Genomic DNA, 18,911 nt, shown 5'->3' on the forward strand with positions numbered 1-18,911 from the left:
TTTACTAGATGGTTTAGGGCTTGACCTATCTTTACTTAAATAACCTATTTTGTCTGAATCCCAAATGGTTTTATGTATACATTTTTAAAATCAAAATTTCATTCTCTATGATTTTTTGGCACGGTAATTCCAAAGATTTCACTTCTTGCAGGTGAATGTTTTAATTTATAGTTTATTGAGAATTAAGTTTTCCTTGGAGGTCTGAGGGTATGTGTGTATATACACTGGCATGTCTATATACAGATCCTTTTAAGATTACTACATTTTTTTAAGATATATAAATATATTTTAAAAGATATTTTCTGTTTGTATGGTAAAAACATGAAATGTTTTAATTCTAGAAATTTGTTCCCCTAAGGAATATAGTATAAAAAGTAAAGGTATAGAACTATTCCTTTGAGAATAATCCCTACTAACAGAACCTGGAAATGTTAAACAAATGATTCATAACACTTCCTAAAGGTGGTAAGAAAAATGTTATTCAAGGTAAGAGTACTACAGCGGGGGTCTTATAATACGGGAGAGAGAGTGAGCTTAAGCCTGACTCCAGCAGGGACACAGCTGGGATTTATAGCTAAGGAACAGGGTGGGTCCATGTGATAGCAAAGAGAGACTGGGAGACTGAAAAGCAATGAACAACAACAGAGTGGGTGTCAGTGGATGGAAACATATTAAGATGACCATAAGGGTGCTGGTGGATTCTGGCTCAACTGAGACGATCATTGCTGAGGCTAGGCAAGACTGATAAGATATTGAGGTGAGTGATAAAGAATTTGATCTGATCTGAGGGTGGTCAGATCAAGGGTGAAGTATGTTTTCTAAACTGAAGTAGCAGAATCTAGCTTAGATTGGACTAAATGGACAGGTGCCCCGGTATAAAGACATGAGCCAAAGTTGGCAGTGCATTAACGAACTACTGCTGCATAACAAATTATCCCAAAGCAACAGCTTAAAACAATATTATCTCATACTGCTGCTGAAAGTTGGGAATCCAGGAGTAATTCAGTTGAGTGTTCTGGCTCAGTGTTTCATGAGATTGTCGTCATCTGAAGCCTTGACATGGGCTGGTGGATTTCCTTCCAAGATGGCTTACTCACATAGCTGTTGAAACCAGTTTCCTTGCTGGCTATTGGGAGAAAGCCTCAGTTCTTTCCCATGGGCCTCTCTACTGGGCTACCTGAGTGTTCTCAAGATACGACTAAGCTGGCTTCTAGAGTGAGTGATCCAAGAGGATGAGCAAGGAGGCTGCAGTGCCTTTTGTGACTTAAAGAGTCATAGTCAGACACTTCATTTTCATTTCTACAATATTCTAACATTAGAAGTGAGCCACTAAGCCCAGCCTACATGTAAAGGGGAGTATAAGGACCACCCTTGAAGGAAAGGATTTGTGGACATACTTTAAAACCACATGGTACACCCATGGCCACAAATTGTTTACATACTTGTATGTCCAAAATGCATTTTCCTGCAAATGCTTTCAAATAATTTATCCATTATAGCATTAACTTGAAGTTCAGGACCTTGTCATCGAATTCAAGTCCAGATATGGACCAGGTGCACTTGGTGCACTGAACACTCAAGTGTTCAGTCACTCAGTTGTGTCCTACTCCTTGCGACCCGATGGACTGCCACATGCCAGGGTTTCCTGTCCACCATCAACTCCAGAGGCATGCTCAAACTCAAGTCCATTGAGCTGGTGATGCCATCCAACCATCTCATCCTCTGCTGTCCCCTTCCCCGGCCTTCAATCTTTCCTGCATCAGGGTCTTTTCTAAAGCGTCAGTTCTTAGAATCAGGTTGCCAAAGTATTGGAGCTGCAGCTTCAGCATCAGTCCTTCCAATGAATATTCAGGACTGCTTTACTTTAGGATTGACTAGTATGATCTCCTTGCAGTCCAGGAGACTCTCAAGTCATCTCCAACACATCAGATCAAATTATACAAGTTTAGTTCCTCTAGACCTGATGATCTGTGAACAAAAGAGATGAGTTAATCTGCTCACTTTCACAGCCAACATACAGTGCTGGGTCAGGCATAGATAACCTTCATGGGCACTCCTGTTCCAGAAAGAGGAGGGGAGATGGGAGTCAACAGTAGCAGTTCTGAAATCCCACGGGTTCTTGTTGGCAGTCCTTTGATTAGGATTTAAGGCCTGGAAACTTCCTAGGCTTCAGTCTCTGAATTTTTAATTCTGCCCTCTGACATGATTCCATTGCAGGAAAGGTGGGTAGTATATGGTTACAGTGAAACAGTCTCCCTAGCCTGCTTCCTGCTTGTCGAAGGTAGAAGTTCAGAGCTCTCTTATTTTGTACTATTGCTGGTCCTTTCAGTCCAAGCTGAACTTAAATATGTTATCTTAAAAACTTGGTGTGTCTCCTGATAATCTTACTGGTTTTCATGGTAAAGCACTCCACTCCAAAGCCACCATCACACATGTCTTCATAATAAGGCCTACTCTGTCTTGGCTTTCTGCTGAGATAGCTGAGGGATAACACCCTGAAACTTGGTACAAGTCTTATTGTGTGACTAAAATGTCTCTGAGTGACACCCCTGAACTCTTTGGAGGGCATTGGCCTGCCTAAATAATGCCATGAAGCATCCCCTTCCAGCTTTCTGAGGCTTAACAAAGAATTTTACACTCACTCATCTTTAGACCACGTTTATTAAAAATAAATAAATAAATATGAATTGATGTATAGGTGTTATAAAATGTTATATTTAGACCACCTTATCTCAATGCCCTGGATAGAACCTTGTTTGAGAGCCATTAATTTTAGCATCCTCTGTCATGTTAAAAGACTGGAAAATTTCCAATTCAGCAAGTTCTGTCTTATTTTTTAATAGTTTCTCTTAAATATATTTTTTTAATTTCCCTTTATATTTTACTATAGGCAGCAAGAAGAAACCAGGAAGCACTTTTGGCTGTTTGGCTGGAAATCTCCTTAGCTAGATATCTCAATTAATTAAGTACAGTTTCTCCTTCCTGGTACATTTCTACTTTTCATAAACTGCAGATATAGTGGACTTTTCTCTGCACATTCCCCAGGCTCTTTTTTCCTGCCTCTACTTTCTGCCAGACATCCTGGGTGCACCCCTGTGATCCCACTTAGAACGTGTTTGCTCAGTGAGATAACTGGGATCGAATCCCTGGCTTCAGTGCTTCTGCTGGCCAGAGCATATGTACCTTTCTCTAACACCTTCATGTTTTTGCTATCCAACTTCCATCACCTGGCTAGGTCAATTCCGGAAGCTCATACTCACAAGCACACTGGCAGGGACTTCTATGCCCATGTGTGCACACACATGTGCGTGTACACAGGAACATCCCTGAGAGGAAACGCACACGTGCAGAACTACAAGCTTTCTTCTCTAGGAATATGAATTTTGGTAAGTACCTTTGTGCTCACAAACAAAAAGTAACTTTCTGTTCCTGGTTGTTTCCTTTCGCTTGTTAATTAATCATGTCACCTTGCACTTCTAACTCTGTGCTGCTACTGCTGCTAAGTCACTTCAGTCAAGTCTGAGTCTGTGTGACCGCATAGACAGCAGCCCACCAGGCTCCCCCGTCCTGGGATTCTCCAGGCAAGAACACTGGAGTGGGTTGCCATCTCCTTCTCCAATGCATGAAAGTGAAAAGTGAGAGGGAAGTCGCTTAGTCATGTCCGACTCTTCGCGACCCCATGGACTGCAGCCTACCAGGCTCCTCTGTCCATGGGAATTGCCAGGCAAGAGTACTGGAGTAGGGTGCCATTGCCTTCTCCATCTAACTTTGTGACTTATCCTCAAAGGTTACAAAATCTTGGCATTTGCCAGTGACACGGACCGACCAGCAGAGCAGCAAGCAGGGTTGGAAGCACTTGCCATGAACAGCTGTATGACATGCGCCTGTGTTCTGCATTCTCCCATCACCTTGGACAGCTTCACAGTACCAGTCACATTGGCCTGATCCATGTGGGGACAGAAAACAAGGACCTTTGGGCTCAGCTGACTTGGAGAACCTCTCTCTCGGTGTGCACCTATCTAGGTCATTCCTTGTCAATGTTGTGCCCCTCTTGCTAGCCTACCACTCTTTATGGACAACAACATTCTGAGTGAGGCCTTCTGTTCTTCCTATCTGTGTAGCTTTATGTGTGCACCTGTCTACATGTGCCCCCAAGGGCTATCTCCATGTAGCAGGAAAAGGCCAAAGAGACGCCTGAGCCTCCAAGAGCCCCAAGAGACTGTGATAGGCCTGGATCTTATCCTATGTTGTGAGAAAGGTGCACATGGATACAGGGTCTCTTCAGATACAAAGATTGGAACCTGAGGCCATAAAGGTAAGGTGGCATTCCTACACGTCCTCCCTTCTGTTTAACACTACCCATGCACATGGAGTCCCCAAACAGATGATGCCCTGCAAAACCTTCCCTTTGTGGGCCCACAGCTCATGCCTCCCTTGGGCGGAAAGCAGCTTTTCTATCTCAAAGGCACCAAGATGGCTTGAACCACCAAGGCCACAGTGATTTGCTAGATGTCAAGACTCTCTTCCAGTTGCTCTCATTAGGCCCAGGTAGGACTCCCTACAGTCACACATCTCTGCTTGCCTACACAGCCCACATGCCAAGGAAGCCAGCCTCCATTTGGGCCCAGGAGCATCCAAGACGGTCACCTGGAACGCAGCTTCCCTCTGAGCATCACCTGGTTTCAGATACCCTATGACAAAATCAGAGATTTTGCCTCAGCGAGACTGCTCGAATTCTCTCAGATGCAGACGGACACTTTTGCCCCTCAGGCCCCCAAAGCCAGTGGCAAGACCCCAGAGGAAAGAAGAACTTCACATCATGACTTTCAGCACCCACCATGGCGTATCTTTGGCAGGACTGCTATTGCCTAGACCCTGGACCCTGAAAACCAGCAGGCCCCAAACTGCCCCCAGGGGCTTCCCTGTCTCCCACTCTCCTGAGGTCCTTTGAGACATGCAATTACTCCTTGCTCACTCCGTTCCCTCCCTCACAGGCTCATCCGGGCACAGGGTCAAACACGTACAACCACCTGTGCTTTCCTCGCCTTTCTGCACTGCCAGGGAGGCAGGCTGGAAGTGCCTGGAGGCATGCCACACTCACATCCTGTCTCTCCTAGGATGCCTGTGGTTTTGCAGGTACAGCTTACTTTAGCATGTCTCCCGTTTTGTGTCACAGTGTGTGCCACCCTCAGGGAGGGAGTGTGCTGGCTGATGGGCTGCTCCTGGGCAGCACTGGCCCAGGACCTTCCCAGTTCTCCTTCTCACATGTGTGGAACAAGTCTCCAGTGCAGCAGGCAATCTGTGCCTCTTTCTCCTTCACGTCTCTGCCCAACTCGGAAGGACCTTAGCCTCCTCACCATCGTGGGTCTTGCCACAGCCATGTCCACCATTTCAACAGGCCAGCTATGGCCCCCCGAGACTCAGGGCTCCACAGGCAGTGGTTTAAAAGCCCCACCCTACCTGATTTGCCCTGAGTGAACCCTCAGACCATGAATCCCTTTTCCTGGTCCAAACACACACAACAACACAGTAGAAATGGTGAGCGTGTTTTGTGTTTTGTCTAATTGCAGATATCTGGAGCCATGGTCAGGAGTTATCACTGGCCATCCTTTCTTCATTCCCATCCTGGACAGGGTCAGTGCACAGATATGGCGACAAACTCCTTCAGACTGGGAACGCCTCGTGCCTCCTCTTCTGGTTACTCAGCACCTCCTCTCCTGTCGCCTTCATCTCTGCATCTGCCCTGGGCCTGATACACACAAACACACAGAAACACAGCCAACACAAGCACATGCGTGTATACACACATGCTTGGCATGGGGACACAAATGCAAACAGGGAACACAGGTGTTTCAGGAGCTGAAGACGCCCATGTCCAGCAATGTTGGAGATGGTGTCAGTCGGCACCATGTCCTGCCTTTGGGGCTCCCTGTCCACCTCCTCCCCAGATTCATCCGGATTTTCCCAAGGCAGCCTGAAGCCACTTCGAGTGCAGCATGTGTGGTGGTGGTGGTGAGATCCGAGTGGTGAATGTGGAAATTCACCCAAGATCCCAAAGTCAGCACACAGGTGCACTGGGACCACCAAGAGGATGTACTTTCAATGATAGGCCATCGCAGGGTAAGGGGCGGGAGTGAAGGGCCCAGTTAATCTCAAACTCAGTGAGCAGCAGGAGGCTGGAGGATGGCAGGACCCAGGGACGGATGATTCTGACACAGACCCTTAATTCACCCTGCCTCTAGGCCTCTAGAGGAATAGGGTATCACCTAGGTATCACCTAGGACTCTCGAGCTGCAACCATAGCTGACTTGAGGGAGACTTACTTCACTCACGGACACACAGAGTCCCCCATGCCCCTAGTCTCAGCAAGTCACCTGCTACATGCATAACCCAAATTCTGGCTCTGCAGCCAGCTTGCATGAACCTGAGCATCCTCATTTGGGAAAGGATAGTGTCCCAGCTATGATAAGGCTGTCTCTCAGGGCCTATCTCCTGACCGCCTCACCACATGTGTTTCTGTCAGTTATCTCTGATGGAAGAATCATCCTCCCCGAGGTAGTACTTCAGGGGATCGTCCCACATGTCATTGCTGATGAGCTGCTGGCAACACGAGCAAGGTCAACCCAGGGCTGACCAGGCCCTGAACCCTCCCATGAGCAGCCAAGAACTGCAACATTAATCATCTCCTGTGTGCAGGCCCAAAGCAACCCCACATCAGCAATCGTGTTCAATTCTGGGCCATTGTGGCCTGACAGCCAGTTGAGAAAATTAAGGCTCCTGGTGTCCAGACTGTGGCTGGGGGATGCCCATTCAAAGTCCCAGAACCAGGGGACTGGAGTGGAATGACATGCCCTGTTCCCTGCGGAAAGACGGGAGACTGGGGTGGACTCCACAGGTGGATCATGTACATGCTTGCACACGCACACTCATCACCCTGGGAGCCACGTGTTACCAGTGATGTCAAGGTAATACTCCTTAATGATCATGGTGTTCAAGAAGTAGGGGTTGTCCTGAAAGGAAAAGATCAGCTTGCAGCGGGACTGCAGATGGCTCCGCACCTGCACCTGCCAGGGTAGGGAGGACGGAAAAGGTGCAAACTTCTAGGGGCCTCAGCTTGCCTCCCAGGCAGGCATTAACAGCTTCCACGACTCCTCTCCAAAGTCTCACAGCGCAGGAACATGGCTAACAGGATCTTCCCACTCCCTGCCAGGTCCCATACCCATCCTTTCTCAGTCTTCCTCACTGATCTTCAAGTCGATCATGTAGCCGAGAAAGTCTTGATCTTGGTCGCTGATCATGACGGAAACTTGAGGGTGGCTCATAATCTGCTTTAGGTCAAGGAGCCATTCAGGGAGCTACATGCCAGGCCAAGAAGAGCCAGGAGCATCAGTCCTAGTCTGGGGTGGAACAAGGATATTGGAAAAGGCATCTGCAAGGAGCTGGGTACTGCCTGTTACCTGGCCACCCCTGATGTCATCAGGCTTTGCCATACCATCAGACACGCTCATGGCTCTCGGCCACTTGTGGTGGTGTGCATCTGAGGTGGTCTGCATTCTTCAAGCAAGGACTGGTTTCTGACCGCTACTGTTCTCCTCCAGACTTGTGTATGCTGGGTAGTGGCATGTCACTGCTTACATGGTCAGATTTGCAGTCCTGTGACAATCTGTGTTTGAAAGCAAAGGGGTTTTGTGTGTGTGTGTGTGTACGTGTGTGTGTGTTGTGTGTGTATGTGAATGACTCCCATGTCTTAGCTATATGCCAGGATCACCCGCATTTACAGCAATAGCTGTACAGATGCTGCTCTTGTGTACCATCTCTGGTCATTCCTGACTTGGAGGCCTCAGGTGCTGCTCCTCCTCAGATGCAGGCCTGAAGGAGACACTCAAAGGCATGGCTGCAACACGTACATCTGTAGCCCTGCCCAGACCCTACTCTGCTGGGCCTTTGGAGCTTGCCAATTGCCCAGGACCACATTTTCTTCAGGGGCCTCCAGCGCCCTTCCTGTGCCCTCGCCCCCTCCCCCTCCTCCTGCTCCTGCCCCTTCTCCTCCTCCTCATGAGCAGTGGACCCAAAGGAGCAGCGGAAAGGATACAGTTTTGGCCCAGAAGCCAGGGATGCCCTGGATGATGGCACTCCCCCAAGCCAAGTGATGCTTCCTCCTCTGATGGTAGGCCCTGTGGTTTTGCTCACACTCAGAGCTCAGTTCCACCTGCAGGGCGGCCAGTGCCTTCAGGACATCTAGCGCCTGGTGCTCACTCGGGCCTCCCGGCCTGTCCTGGCCCTGCTCCTCCACCGTCTTCTCCTCCACCTCCTGGGAGGACCACTGTTTCTGCTCCTCATCTGCCACAACCTCCACCTCTTCCATGATGTCTTCTGCAAGCAGCCAGAACTCCCGCCGGATCCCTGCCACGTCTCCGTCCACCAGGGTCTGGCTGTCTTGCACTGCCTCCACCCTAAAGAGGATGGCCTCTTCACTTGGCGTGACAACTGGTGGTTGCAAGGTTCCAGCTGCGCACAGCATCAGGATGGCAGGTCGCGGGATGAGGGGTGGGGGCTTCTCCCTGAGTACTGGGGCTCACAGCTAAGGGTCCCGGGACGCTCCCGCCTTCCTTTGATCGCCTCTCACGCTCCTCTTGGCCCAAGCTGGGGCAGATGTGAAGGGACACGATATAACAGCACAGACAATGGTGCATAATGGTGACCAGGCTGCAGTAAACCTGTGGGACCCACTAGCTCTTTTGGGGGCGGGGAGTGAGGGGGATGGTCGGGAGGTGGGGAGTGGTGTGTTGGGGGTGGCGTGAGGCCAAGGAAAGGGGTGCCGGACAGCCCAGGCCAGGGTGAACGGGCCCTGGGACATCAGCGGAAAACAGGCAGGAGCCTAGGCTGTGAGCCAAGCACAGGCTCCTTGCCCAAATCTAGACCAAGGGCAGAGAGGGTAGTGGGCGGCACCCTTATGGACATGCCCCTAGACTGGAGGGCATCTTCCGCGGTTCCTGTGTTCCAGTGTCCCGACGTGGCCAGATTCTGCACCAGGATTGTAGAGGGTTTTGCATGTGGCTGGGGTAGCCCCGGGCGCTGTCATTGACCTGGCCCTGGAAATTCCAACCACGGGTTCCTGCTCCACAATCCAAACAATACCCTCCTGTGTCCCCTGGGACCAGCAATAGCTGGGAGCTCTCCCTGACTATCCAAAGGATATGCAGGGGTGCCAAGTGGCTGGATACTTTTCTTCATGGGACAGAGAGCCTGTTGCTGTCCTGATACTAGGGGAGTAGGGAAAAACCCCAACATTTGCTACCGTTGATCTCCACTGTTCAGGGAGACCAGAGGTTTAGGGTGCAGAGCTCGCTCTTTGTCTCTCTATCTTTGCTTCCGGCATAGCACTGTTTTGGACAATCCTTCTGTGTGTGTACCAGGCGCTAATGTCTGTGTGTCTCTGTCTCTCTAAGTAGTGCTGTTGCCGTCTGCCACTCTCTGGACAGCAGCTCTCAGAAAAGACGCTTATCCTTTGCAAGCCCTTCTGGTCCTGACTGAGTTGCAGCAATGGGAGATTAGACGGTTTTAGTCCATACGTTCGGAGAGTGCTTTCTCAACCTTGAGAACCAACAGTGGGCGGTCACTGCTGAACTGCAGAATTGGACGTGTGACCCTCCCTCCCTCGCTGGACAGATGTGAACACTGCACAGCCCTGAGGTGGCTTGGCCACACTTTGCACAGAGGGAGAAATGGGGCCCGCTCTGCTGGCATGAGGGAACTCCCTGAACCTTGTTCGAATGCCTGCCAGGGAGACTCTACAGACATTTCTCCATAAGTTCCATGACTCACCGGTGTCGGAGACATGCATGTCTGCCATTTACCCTATTGAGGCCCTTTCAAAGTGGTACTGTTCTCCATGTGAGAACACATCCCAACCTGCCCTATCACACAAGCCTGTGGGGCCTGAAGCAGCAAGAGGACCAAGCTAAGCCAGCCATCCTATAGTCCTGATATATGATATATGCATTCTACAAAGAGCTTGAACATGGACAGGACCCACCTGATTCAGTGCAAGGATTGAGATGTGGGCTCAAGAGTGTTTGTTGGGGGCTTGAACAAAGGCAGGACCCAGCCTGGTTCATTGGAGCGACTGAGATGTGGCCTCAGGAGTGTCTGTCTGGATGAACAAGCGGTGGATCCAGCCGCGGTCAGTGCAGGGACTGAGATGTGGGCTCAGGAGTGTTTTTTGAGTGCTTGAACAAGGGCAGGACCTGGCCTGGTTCAGAGAAGGGACCCAGATATGGGCTCAGGAGTATTTCCCACGGGTTTCAGCAAGTGCTGGACCCAGCCTAGTTCAGTGTAGTGAAGGAGATCAGCCTGAGAGTCAGATGAAGGCCAAGGAGTGTTTGTCAGGGTCTTGAACATGTGTAGGACCCAGCCTAGTTCAGTTCAGGGGCGAGAAATGGGGTCAGGAGTGTTTGTCTGGGCTTAAATATGGCCAGGATCTCAGCCGCTATCAGTGCAGGAACCAAGATGTGGTCTTAGGAGTGTTTGTCATGGTTGATATGGGAAGGAAACAGCCTGGTTTGTTGCAGGGACTGGGATGTTGGCACAACAGTATTTGTCATGGCTTCAACTTTGGAGGGACCCACCCTTGTTCAGGGCAGCGAGTGAGATGCAGGCTCAGTAGTGTTTCCTGGGGGATTGAACAAGGGGAGCACACACCTTAGATCAGGGACAGGGAGCGATTTGTGGGCTCAGGATTGCTTGCTGCGGGCTTAAATAAGACCAGAAACCAGCCTTTGAGTCAGATGCAGGCCCAGAACAGTTGGTCGGGGGCTTGAACACGTGTAGTTTCTGGCCTGGTTCAGTGCAGTTTCTGATGTGTGGGCTCAGGAGTGTTTGTCAGGGGTTTCAAAAAGGGCAGGACCCCGTCTGCTTCAGTGCAGGGACCAGGATGTTGGCTCAGGAGCATTTGCAGGGGACTTCAGAAAGTGCTGAACCCAGCCTAGTTCAGTGCAGGGAACAAGATATTGGCACAGTAGTGTTTGTCAGGGTCTTGAACAACTGTGTGGATCACAATAAACTGTGGAAAATTCTGAAAGAGATGGGAATACCAGACCACCTGATCTGCCTCTTGAGAAATGTGTATGCAGGTCAGGAAGCAACAGTTAGAACTGCACATGGAACAACAGACTGGTTCCAAATAGGAAAAGGAATATGCGAAGGCTGTATATCGTCACACTGTTTATTTAACTTACATGCAGAGTACATCATGAGAAACGCTGGACTGGAAGAAACACAAGCTGGAATCAAGATTGCCAGGAGAAATATTAATAACCTCAGATATGCAGATGGCACCAGCCTTGTGGCAGAAAGTGAAGAGAAACTGAAAAGACTCTTGATGAAAGTAAAAGTGGAGAGTGAAAAAGTTGGCTTAAAGCTCAACATTCAGAAAACGAAGATCATGGCCTCCAGCCCCATCACTTCATGGGAAATAGATGAAGAAACAGTGGAAACAGAGGCAAACATTATTTTTCTGGGCTCCAAATCACTGCAGATGGTGAGTGCAGCCACGATATTAAAAGACGCTTACTCCTTGGAAGGAAAGTTATGACCAACCTAAATAGCATATTCAAAAGCGGAGACATTATATTGCCAACAAAATTTCGTCTAGTCAAGGCTATGGTTTTTCCTGTAGTCATGGATGGATGTGAGAGTTGGATTGTGAAGAAGCCTGAGTGCCAAAAAATTGACGCTTTTGAACTGTGGTGTTGGAGAAGACTCTTGAGAGTCCCTTGGACTACAAGGAGATCCAACCAGTCCATTCTGAAGGAAATCAGCCCTGGAATTTCTTTGGAAGAATGATGCTAAAGCTGAAATTCCAATCCTTTGGCCACCTCATGCGAAGAGTTGACTCATTGGAAAAGACTCTGATGCTTGGAGGGATTGGGAGCAGGAGGAGAAGGGGACCACAGAGGATGAGATGGCTGGATGGCATCACCGACTGGATGGACGTGAGTCTCAGTGAACTCCGGGTGTTGGTGTTCGACAGGGAGGCCTGGCATACTGAGATTCATGGGTTCGCAAAGAGCCGGACACGACTGAGCGACTGATCTAATCTGAACAAGTGTAGGACTCAGCCCAGTTCAGTGTAGAGAGCGAGATATGGGCTCAGAAGTGTTTGTTAGACCTTCAACGTGGGCAGAACCCACCTGCTTCAGTGCAGGGACCAAAATGTGGTTTCAGGAGCATTTATCAAAGTCTTGAATAAGGGCAGGAACCAGGCGGCTTCAAGGCAGGGCGTGAGATGCGGGTACAGGAGTGTTTCCAGAGGGATTGAAAAAGGGGAGGACACACCTTAGTGCAGGGGCAGGCAGTGAGTTGTCAGCTCAGGATGTTTTTCTGGGGGCTTGAACAAAGTAGAAACCATTCTAGTTCAGTGCAGGGATGGAGATGTTGGCTCAGGAGTGTTTGTCAGGGATTTGAATGAGGGCAGGGACCACCGAACTTCAGTGCAGTGAGTGAGGTATGGGATCGTAGTGTTTCCTGGGGTATTGGTCAAGGGGAGGACACACCTTACTTCAGTGGCAGGGAGAGTTGTCAGCTCAGGATTATTTGCTGGGGTTTGAACAAATGCTGGAACTATCCTGGTTCAGTGCAGGAACCAAGATGTTGGCTCAGGAGTGTTTGTCAGAGTCTTGAACAAGTGCAGGACACAGCCTAGTTCAGTGCAGGGACGGTGATGCAGGCTCAAGAGTGTTTGTCGGGGGTTTGAACAAGGGCTTGGCCCAGCCTATTTTAGTGCAGGGACTGAGATGTGGGTTTAGGAGTTTTTGTCGAGGGTTTTGACAAGGTCTGGACCCAGCCTGGTTCAGTGCAGTGCGTGAGATGAGGGCTCAGTACTGTTTCTGGGGGTTTGAACAAGGGGAGGACTCACCTTAGTTCATGGGCAGGGAGCGAGTTGTTGGCTCAGGATTGTTTGTCGGGGCTTGAACAGAGGCAGAAACCATCCTGATTCAGTGCAGGGATGGAGATGTTGGCTCAGGAGTTTTTGTCGGGGATTTGAACATGGGCAGGACCCAGTGCATGGACCGCGATGCACGCTCAGGAGTGTTTGTTGGGGCTTTGAACAAGGTCAGGACCCAGCCTAGTTCAGTGCTGAGACCGAGATGTGGCCTCAGGAGTATGTGTTGGGGGATCGAACAATGGCAGGACCTAGACTCGTTCAGTCGGAGAAGTCAATGGCACCCCACTCCAGTACTCTTGCCTGGAAAATCCCATGGATGGAGGAGCCTGGTGGGCTACAGTCCACAGGGTCACTAGGAGTTGGACACGACTGACGGACTTCACTTTCATTTTTCACTCTCATGCATTGGAAAAGGAAATGGCAACCCACTCTAGTGTTCTTGTCTTGAGAATCCCAGGGATGGGGGAGCCTGGTGGGCTGCCATGTATGGGGTCGCACAGAGTCGGACACAACTGAAGACACTTAGCAGTGGTAGCAGCAGATTCGTTCAGTGCAGTGACCGAGATGTGGGCTCAGGAGTGTTTGTCAGGTCTTGAACAAGTGTAGGACCCAGCCTAGTTCATTGTAGTGAGTGATATGTGGGCTCAGGAGTATTTGTTGTGGCTTGAACATGGGCAAGGACTCATCTGCTTCAGTTCAGGGACTGACATATGGGTTCCAGAGTATTTGTCAGGGTTTTGAACAAGGGTAGGACCCAGGTGGCTTCAGTGCAGGGAGTGAGATGTGGGATCAGGGGTGGTTCCTGGGGGGCAGGGAGTTGAACAAGGGGAGGACACACCTTAGTTCAGGGGCAGGGAGCTAGGTGTCGGCTCAGGATTGTTTGCCGGGGGCTTGAACAAAAGCAGGAACCATCCTGGTGCAGTGCATGGACAGAGATGTTGGCTCTGGAATGTTTGTCAGAAGTTTGAACAAGGGAAGGACCCAGCCTAGTTCAGTGCAGGGACTGAGATGCAGGCTCAGGAGTGTTTGTCAGGGTCTTCAACAAGGGCAGGACCCAGACTGCTTTTGTGCAGGGACCGAGATGTGGGTTCAGGAGTATGTGTTGGGGGATCTAACAAGGGCATGACGTAGACTGGTTCAGGGCCGGGGATGTGATATGGATACAGGAGTGTTTGTTGGGGTCTTAAACAAGGGCAGGACCCAGCCTAGTTTAGTGCAGGGACTGAGATGTGCGCTCAGCAGTATGTGTTGGTGGATCTAACAAGGGCATGACCTAGATTGGTTCAGTGCATGAACCAAGATGTGGGTTCAGGAGTATTTGTCGGGGTCTTGAACAAGGGCAGGACCCTGGCGGGTTCAGGGCAGGGAGTGAGATGTGGGATCAGGAGTGTTTTCTGGGGGATTGAACAAGAGCAAGACAGACCTAATTTCAGGGGCAGGGAGCGAGTTGTGGGCTCACGGTTGTTTGCCGGAGGCTTGAACAAAGGCAGGACTCAGCTTGCTTCAGTGCGGGGACTGAGATGTGGGCTCAGGTGTATGGGTTGGGGGAATCTAACAAGGGCAAGACACAGACTGGATCATGTGCAGGGCAGGAGATTTGGGCGCAGCAGTGTTTGCCGGGGTCATGAACAAGTGTAGGACCGAGCCTAATTCAGTGCAGTGACCAAGAGTTTGGCTCAGGAGCGTTTGTCGGGGCTTGAACATGGGAAGGACCAGCCTGCTTCAGGGCAGGGCCCGAGATGTTGGTTCAGAGGTATGTGTCAGGGGACTAACTAGGGCAGAACCTAGACTGGTTCAGTGCAGTGACCGAGATGTGGACTCATGAGTATTTTCCAGGGGGTTGAGCAAGTGCTGGACCCAGCCTAGTTCAGTGCAGTGACAGAGATGTGGGCTCAGGAATGTTTCTCAGGGCTTGAACATGGGAAGGATACAGCCTGCTTTTGTGCAGGGACCAAGATGTGGGCTCAGGACTGCACTGGAAAAAAACATGATTCCATTACTAATGAGTGTAATGCCTATATATAACAATTAGGTGTAACTAGTCCATTGTGCCATTTAGGAGCACCTCAAGATGCAAGGCAAATGCAAGGAAGTAGGAAAGGGGGAATTAACAGTACCACAATTATAATGGCGGTCTTTAATACCTGACTCACACCTATGGATACATCAACTGAAAGAAAATTAGCAAAGAATCATGAGCTGTAAATGTACTTTTGTGTGTTATCTGTCTTTACACTTACTGTAGTGCCTCTAGTATGGCAGGAGGAGATACTATATAGTTGTCCATATTTCCTACTGTCAGGAAGTTACCTAGAACAATTGGTAGAGTTGGGAAATTGATAGAAAAGTCCTAATACAAAGATGTATCTTCTAAACTAGTGCTATCTTCCTTTTTCATAAGTGGAGAAGTACTCACCAAGAAAGTGAAATCCCAGATATCAGGTTATATGATCTCATAATGGGAATTTTCTGAAGATAGCAGTCTACATGCATATAAGTAAGTCCTGGCTCAAGCCCAGTTAATTATGCTAAATGTTAGAACATGTCTGATAGAACACATCTCCTTCAAGTCTCACACACCCTTCCTAAATTAATATCTCTTGAATTTCTAAGCTATGACTCTCTACTTGGTATAGTATCATAGGCTGAGGCTTTAAGGTTGTAAAAGCTCATAGAGGACAGAGACCACATTAATTTATTATTACATTTGGAAATATCTCCGCAAGGCCTGCAGCCAGGTCTGGGGCAGCTGCCATCACCCTAAATGTCCAGAAGCTAGATCTGAAATCTGCCCTCCATTCTCCTCTCCAACTTCCTCCATCTTATCACCAACCTGTGGTGTTGTCTGTCCCTTGCCCTGGAAAGATACTTTGTTCTTACAGTCTTCATCATCTTCCTTGAGTGCCTACCCATTGCCTATATTTCATACTGTCTGCTGATTGAATGAACACAATTTATGAATGGAAAGCAGAGGCTGAAGACAGGCCTGCACAGAAGCTTCTGAAGTTACCTAGTGGGAATCTGCATTGACATGTGGCTACGTTGAGTGTTATTACTGACTTGAATCCTGTTAACTTGGTCATCTGGGAAATGCACATTTTCAGTCTGAAACAGGCACAAAAGGCTTTTTTTTTCTTATTTCATTTTTGTGTACACCTTCTCTATAGTGTCCTATATCTGGTACTGTTACCTACAAATATTCCCAGTTGAATGTGCCTTGGGCCTGATATGCACATATTCCGTCTTTTAGGCTTGGCTAAGATGGGAGGTTCAGACGTCTTGTTGACACAATTTCTCAAATTGGTAGAGGACTTACAATCTACAATCTTTATCCATTACCAGGACATGTCCTTTGAAGGGCTGCAGGTGTTAACAATGAACTTGCCTAGACCCATGCTTTTGTGGCCCTAATGGCCCTTCATAGAGCTGAGGACCATTTGATTATCCTTAGGCACTTCAGTTTGGACTGGATTTTATCCTTTTGTTTGTTTTTTAAGCAGATATATACTTTGCAAGCTAGAATTGGTCTTGTGGGGTTCTCACAAATCCAGAGGACTGGCAGTAAGACTGGTGGCCATAGATGATAATTTTTGCCATGGAAAAGGTGACCTCATCATACCTGCAAACCCTCTGTGGGAAAGGCCCAGGTGGCTCCAACCATTTACGGGAGACCTTGTGATCCTGTAAGCTCCCCAATGGCTAGTGCAGCCTATTGTCTTGGTTAGGGGAGGTTAACGGAGGCATGATTACCATAATGTGCCTGCTTTGTGTCATCACTAAAGTAATAGGCAGAAATTGTTCTAGATAACATCCCTTTGCAATGACCATTCCTCAGGATTGGTGAGGTCCTATCATCAGGTTTCAGAAGGAAATCAGTGTGAAGGATTAAAGGATCATACTATATGTTTTTGGCAAGGTCATGCTGACTTGCTGATGTGTGTACTTTCTTCTACAACTTTCTGTAAATTATGCCCCTTCCATTATTTCCTAGGGGATATTTACCCATATAATGGAAAGAATGGCCATCCTTGCTGAATCTCTGAAGAAACAGTTAAAAATCTTAGGGGGCATTAGGAATCTGTGAGGATTATCAATTGATGGGTAAGAGAGTTCTTTACCATTTTCATTTCACTGAGAACCTAAGTAAGTTTGGTGAGTATCATTAAGTCCGACTCTTCCTGATCCCATGGATTGCAGCATGACAGGCTTCCCTGTCAATCACCAACTCATAGAGCCTGCTCAAACCCATAACCACTGATTCCGTGATGCCACCAAGCATTTCATCTTCTGTCGTCACCCTCTCCTCCAGCCTTCAATCTTTCTCAGCATCAGGTTCTTTCCCAATGAGTCAGCCTTTCATTTCAGGTGGCCAAAATATCCAGGATCCAGTTCCAGCATCAGCCCTTCCAATCCATATTCTGAACTGATTTCCTTTAGAATTGACTCCTTTCATTTCCTTGCAGTCCAAGGGACTCTCAAGTGTTTTCTCTAACACCACATATCAATAGCATCAATTCCTTGGAGGTCAAGATTCTTTAGGCCCAATTCTCATCTCTTTACATAGCTTTGACTAGACTGACCTTTGTCTGCTTTATAATGTGCTGTCTAGCCTGGTTGTAACTTTTCTTCTAAGGAGAAAGCATATTTTAATTTCCTGAACAGAGTCACCATCTTCAGTGATTTTGGAACCTGCTCCCCCCAAATAGTTTCTCACTGTTTCCATTGGTTTCCCATCTTTATGCCAGAAAGTGATGGGACCAGATGCCATGAATCTCATTTTGAATGTTGAGTTTTAAGTCACCGGAATCACTCTCCTCTTTTACTTTCCTCAAGAGACTCCGTAGTTCTTTCCATGTTCTGCCACATGAATCGTGTCATCTGCATATCTGATGTTATTGATATTTCTCCCAGCAAAGTTGATTCCAAACCCTGTTGCATTCAGTCTGGCATTTTGTGTGATGAACTCTTCATGTAAGTTCAATAAAGAGGTTGACACTACAGCCTTGAAATATTCCTTTCCCAACTCAGAACCTGTCTGTTGTTCCATTTCCTTTTCTGATTGTTGCTTCTTGAGCTGCATACAGATTTATCAGGAGGCATATAACATACTCTAGTAGTCCCATGTTTAGAAGAATTTAAAATGTTTTGTTGTGATCTACACAAACAAGTCTTTGACATAGTCAAAAAGGAGTAGATGTTTTTCTGGTGTTCTCTGGCTCTTTTGATAACCCAATGGGTGTTGGTAATTTGATCTCAGGTTCTTCTGACCTTTCTAAATCGAGCTTGAACATCTGGAAGCTCATGGTTCACATTCTGTTGAAGCCTGGCTTTGGGAATTTTGAGCAGTACTTTGCGAATGTGTGAGATGAGTGAAGTTAAGTAGTAGTTTGCACATTCGATGGATTGTCTTTTATTGGGGTTGGAATGAAAACTGAAATTTTCCAGTGGTCTGGCCACAGCTGTGTCTTCCAAATCTGCTGCAATATAGAGGGCAGCACACTCACAACATCATCTTTTAGAATTTGAAAGAGCTCAACTGAATTCCACCACCTCCACGAGCTTTGTTTGTAGTTATGCTTCTAAGGTCCAACTTGACTTTGCATTCCAGGACGTCTGGCTCTAGGTGAGTGATCACACCATTGTGCTTAACTGGATCATGCAGATCTTTTGTGCATATTTCATCTGTGTATTCTTCCCTCCTCTTCTTAATAGCTTCTGCTTCTGTTACATCTGTACCATTTCTGTCCTTTATTGTGCCCCTCTTTGCATGAAATTTGCCCTTGGTATCTCTGATTTTCTCGAAGAGATCTGTAGGATTTCCCATTCTATTTATTTCCTCTATGAACTGGTATTGATAACTGAGGAAGGTTTAATCTCTCCTTGCTATTCTTTGGGACTCTGCATTCAAATGGGTATTGTTTTCATTTTCCCGTTTTTGTTTAGCGTCTTTGGTCTTTTCAGATCT

General features: G+C 48.0%; 1 protein-coding gene and 1 long non-coding RNA gene across 2 annotated transcripts in view; one reads left to right on the forward strand and one right to left on the reverse strand.

Annotated features, from left to right (window-relative positions):
* The window catches only part of LOC133243887 (uncharacterized), a 40,954-nt gene extending 35,302 nt beyond the window's left edge, over nt 1-5,652 (forward strand). Inside the window, exons 2-4 of the long non-coding RNA XR_009735219.1 lie at nt 3,788-4,315; nt 4,995-5,136; nt 5,571-5,652. This is a non-coding gene — a long non-coding RNA (uncharacterized LOC133243887). The remainder of the gene's footprint in view (nt 1-3,787; nt 4,316-4,994; nt 5,137-5,570) is intronic.
* Nucleotides 5,653-7,229: 1,577 nt separating this feature from the next.
* On the reverse strand, nt 7,230-9,844 carry LOC133243817 (testis-specific Y-encoded protein 1-like). The gene is made up of 3 exons (XM_061410553.1): nt 9,826-9,844; nt 8,093-8,508; nt 7,230-7,325 (listed from the first exon to the last, which is right to left on the reverse strand). The coding sequence occupies exons 1-3, from the start codon at nt 9,842-9,844 to the stop codon at nt 7,230-7,232; spliced, it is 531 nt and encodes a 176-aa protein (XP_061266537.1).
* Nucleotides 9,845-18,911: the final 9,067 nt, after the last annotated feature.

The sequence above is a fragment of the Bos javanicus genome, chromosome Y, assembly GCF_032452875.1.
Source record: "Bos javanicus breed banteng chromosome Y, ARS-OSU_banteng_1.0, whole genome shotgun sequence".
Classification (NCBI taxonomy): Eukaryota; Metazoa; Chordata; class Mammalia; order Artiodactyla; family Bovidae; genus Bos; species Bos javanicus.

Excerpts from the sequence above, each read along its gene's own strand:
- LOC133243817 (XM_061410553.1), bottom strand. Across the intron at positions 7,326-8,092 it reads CTGGCTTCTGGGCCAAAACT|ATTATGAGCCACCCTCAAGT; the intron begins GTATCCTTTCCG and ends GACCTAAAGCAG.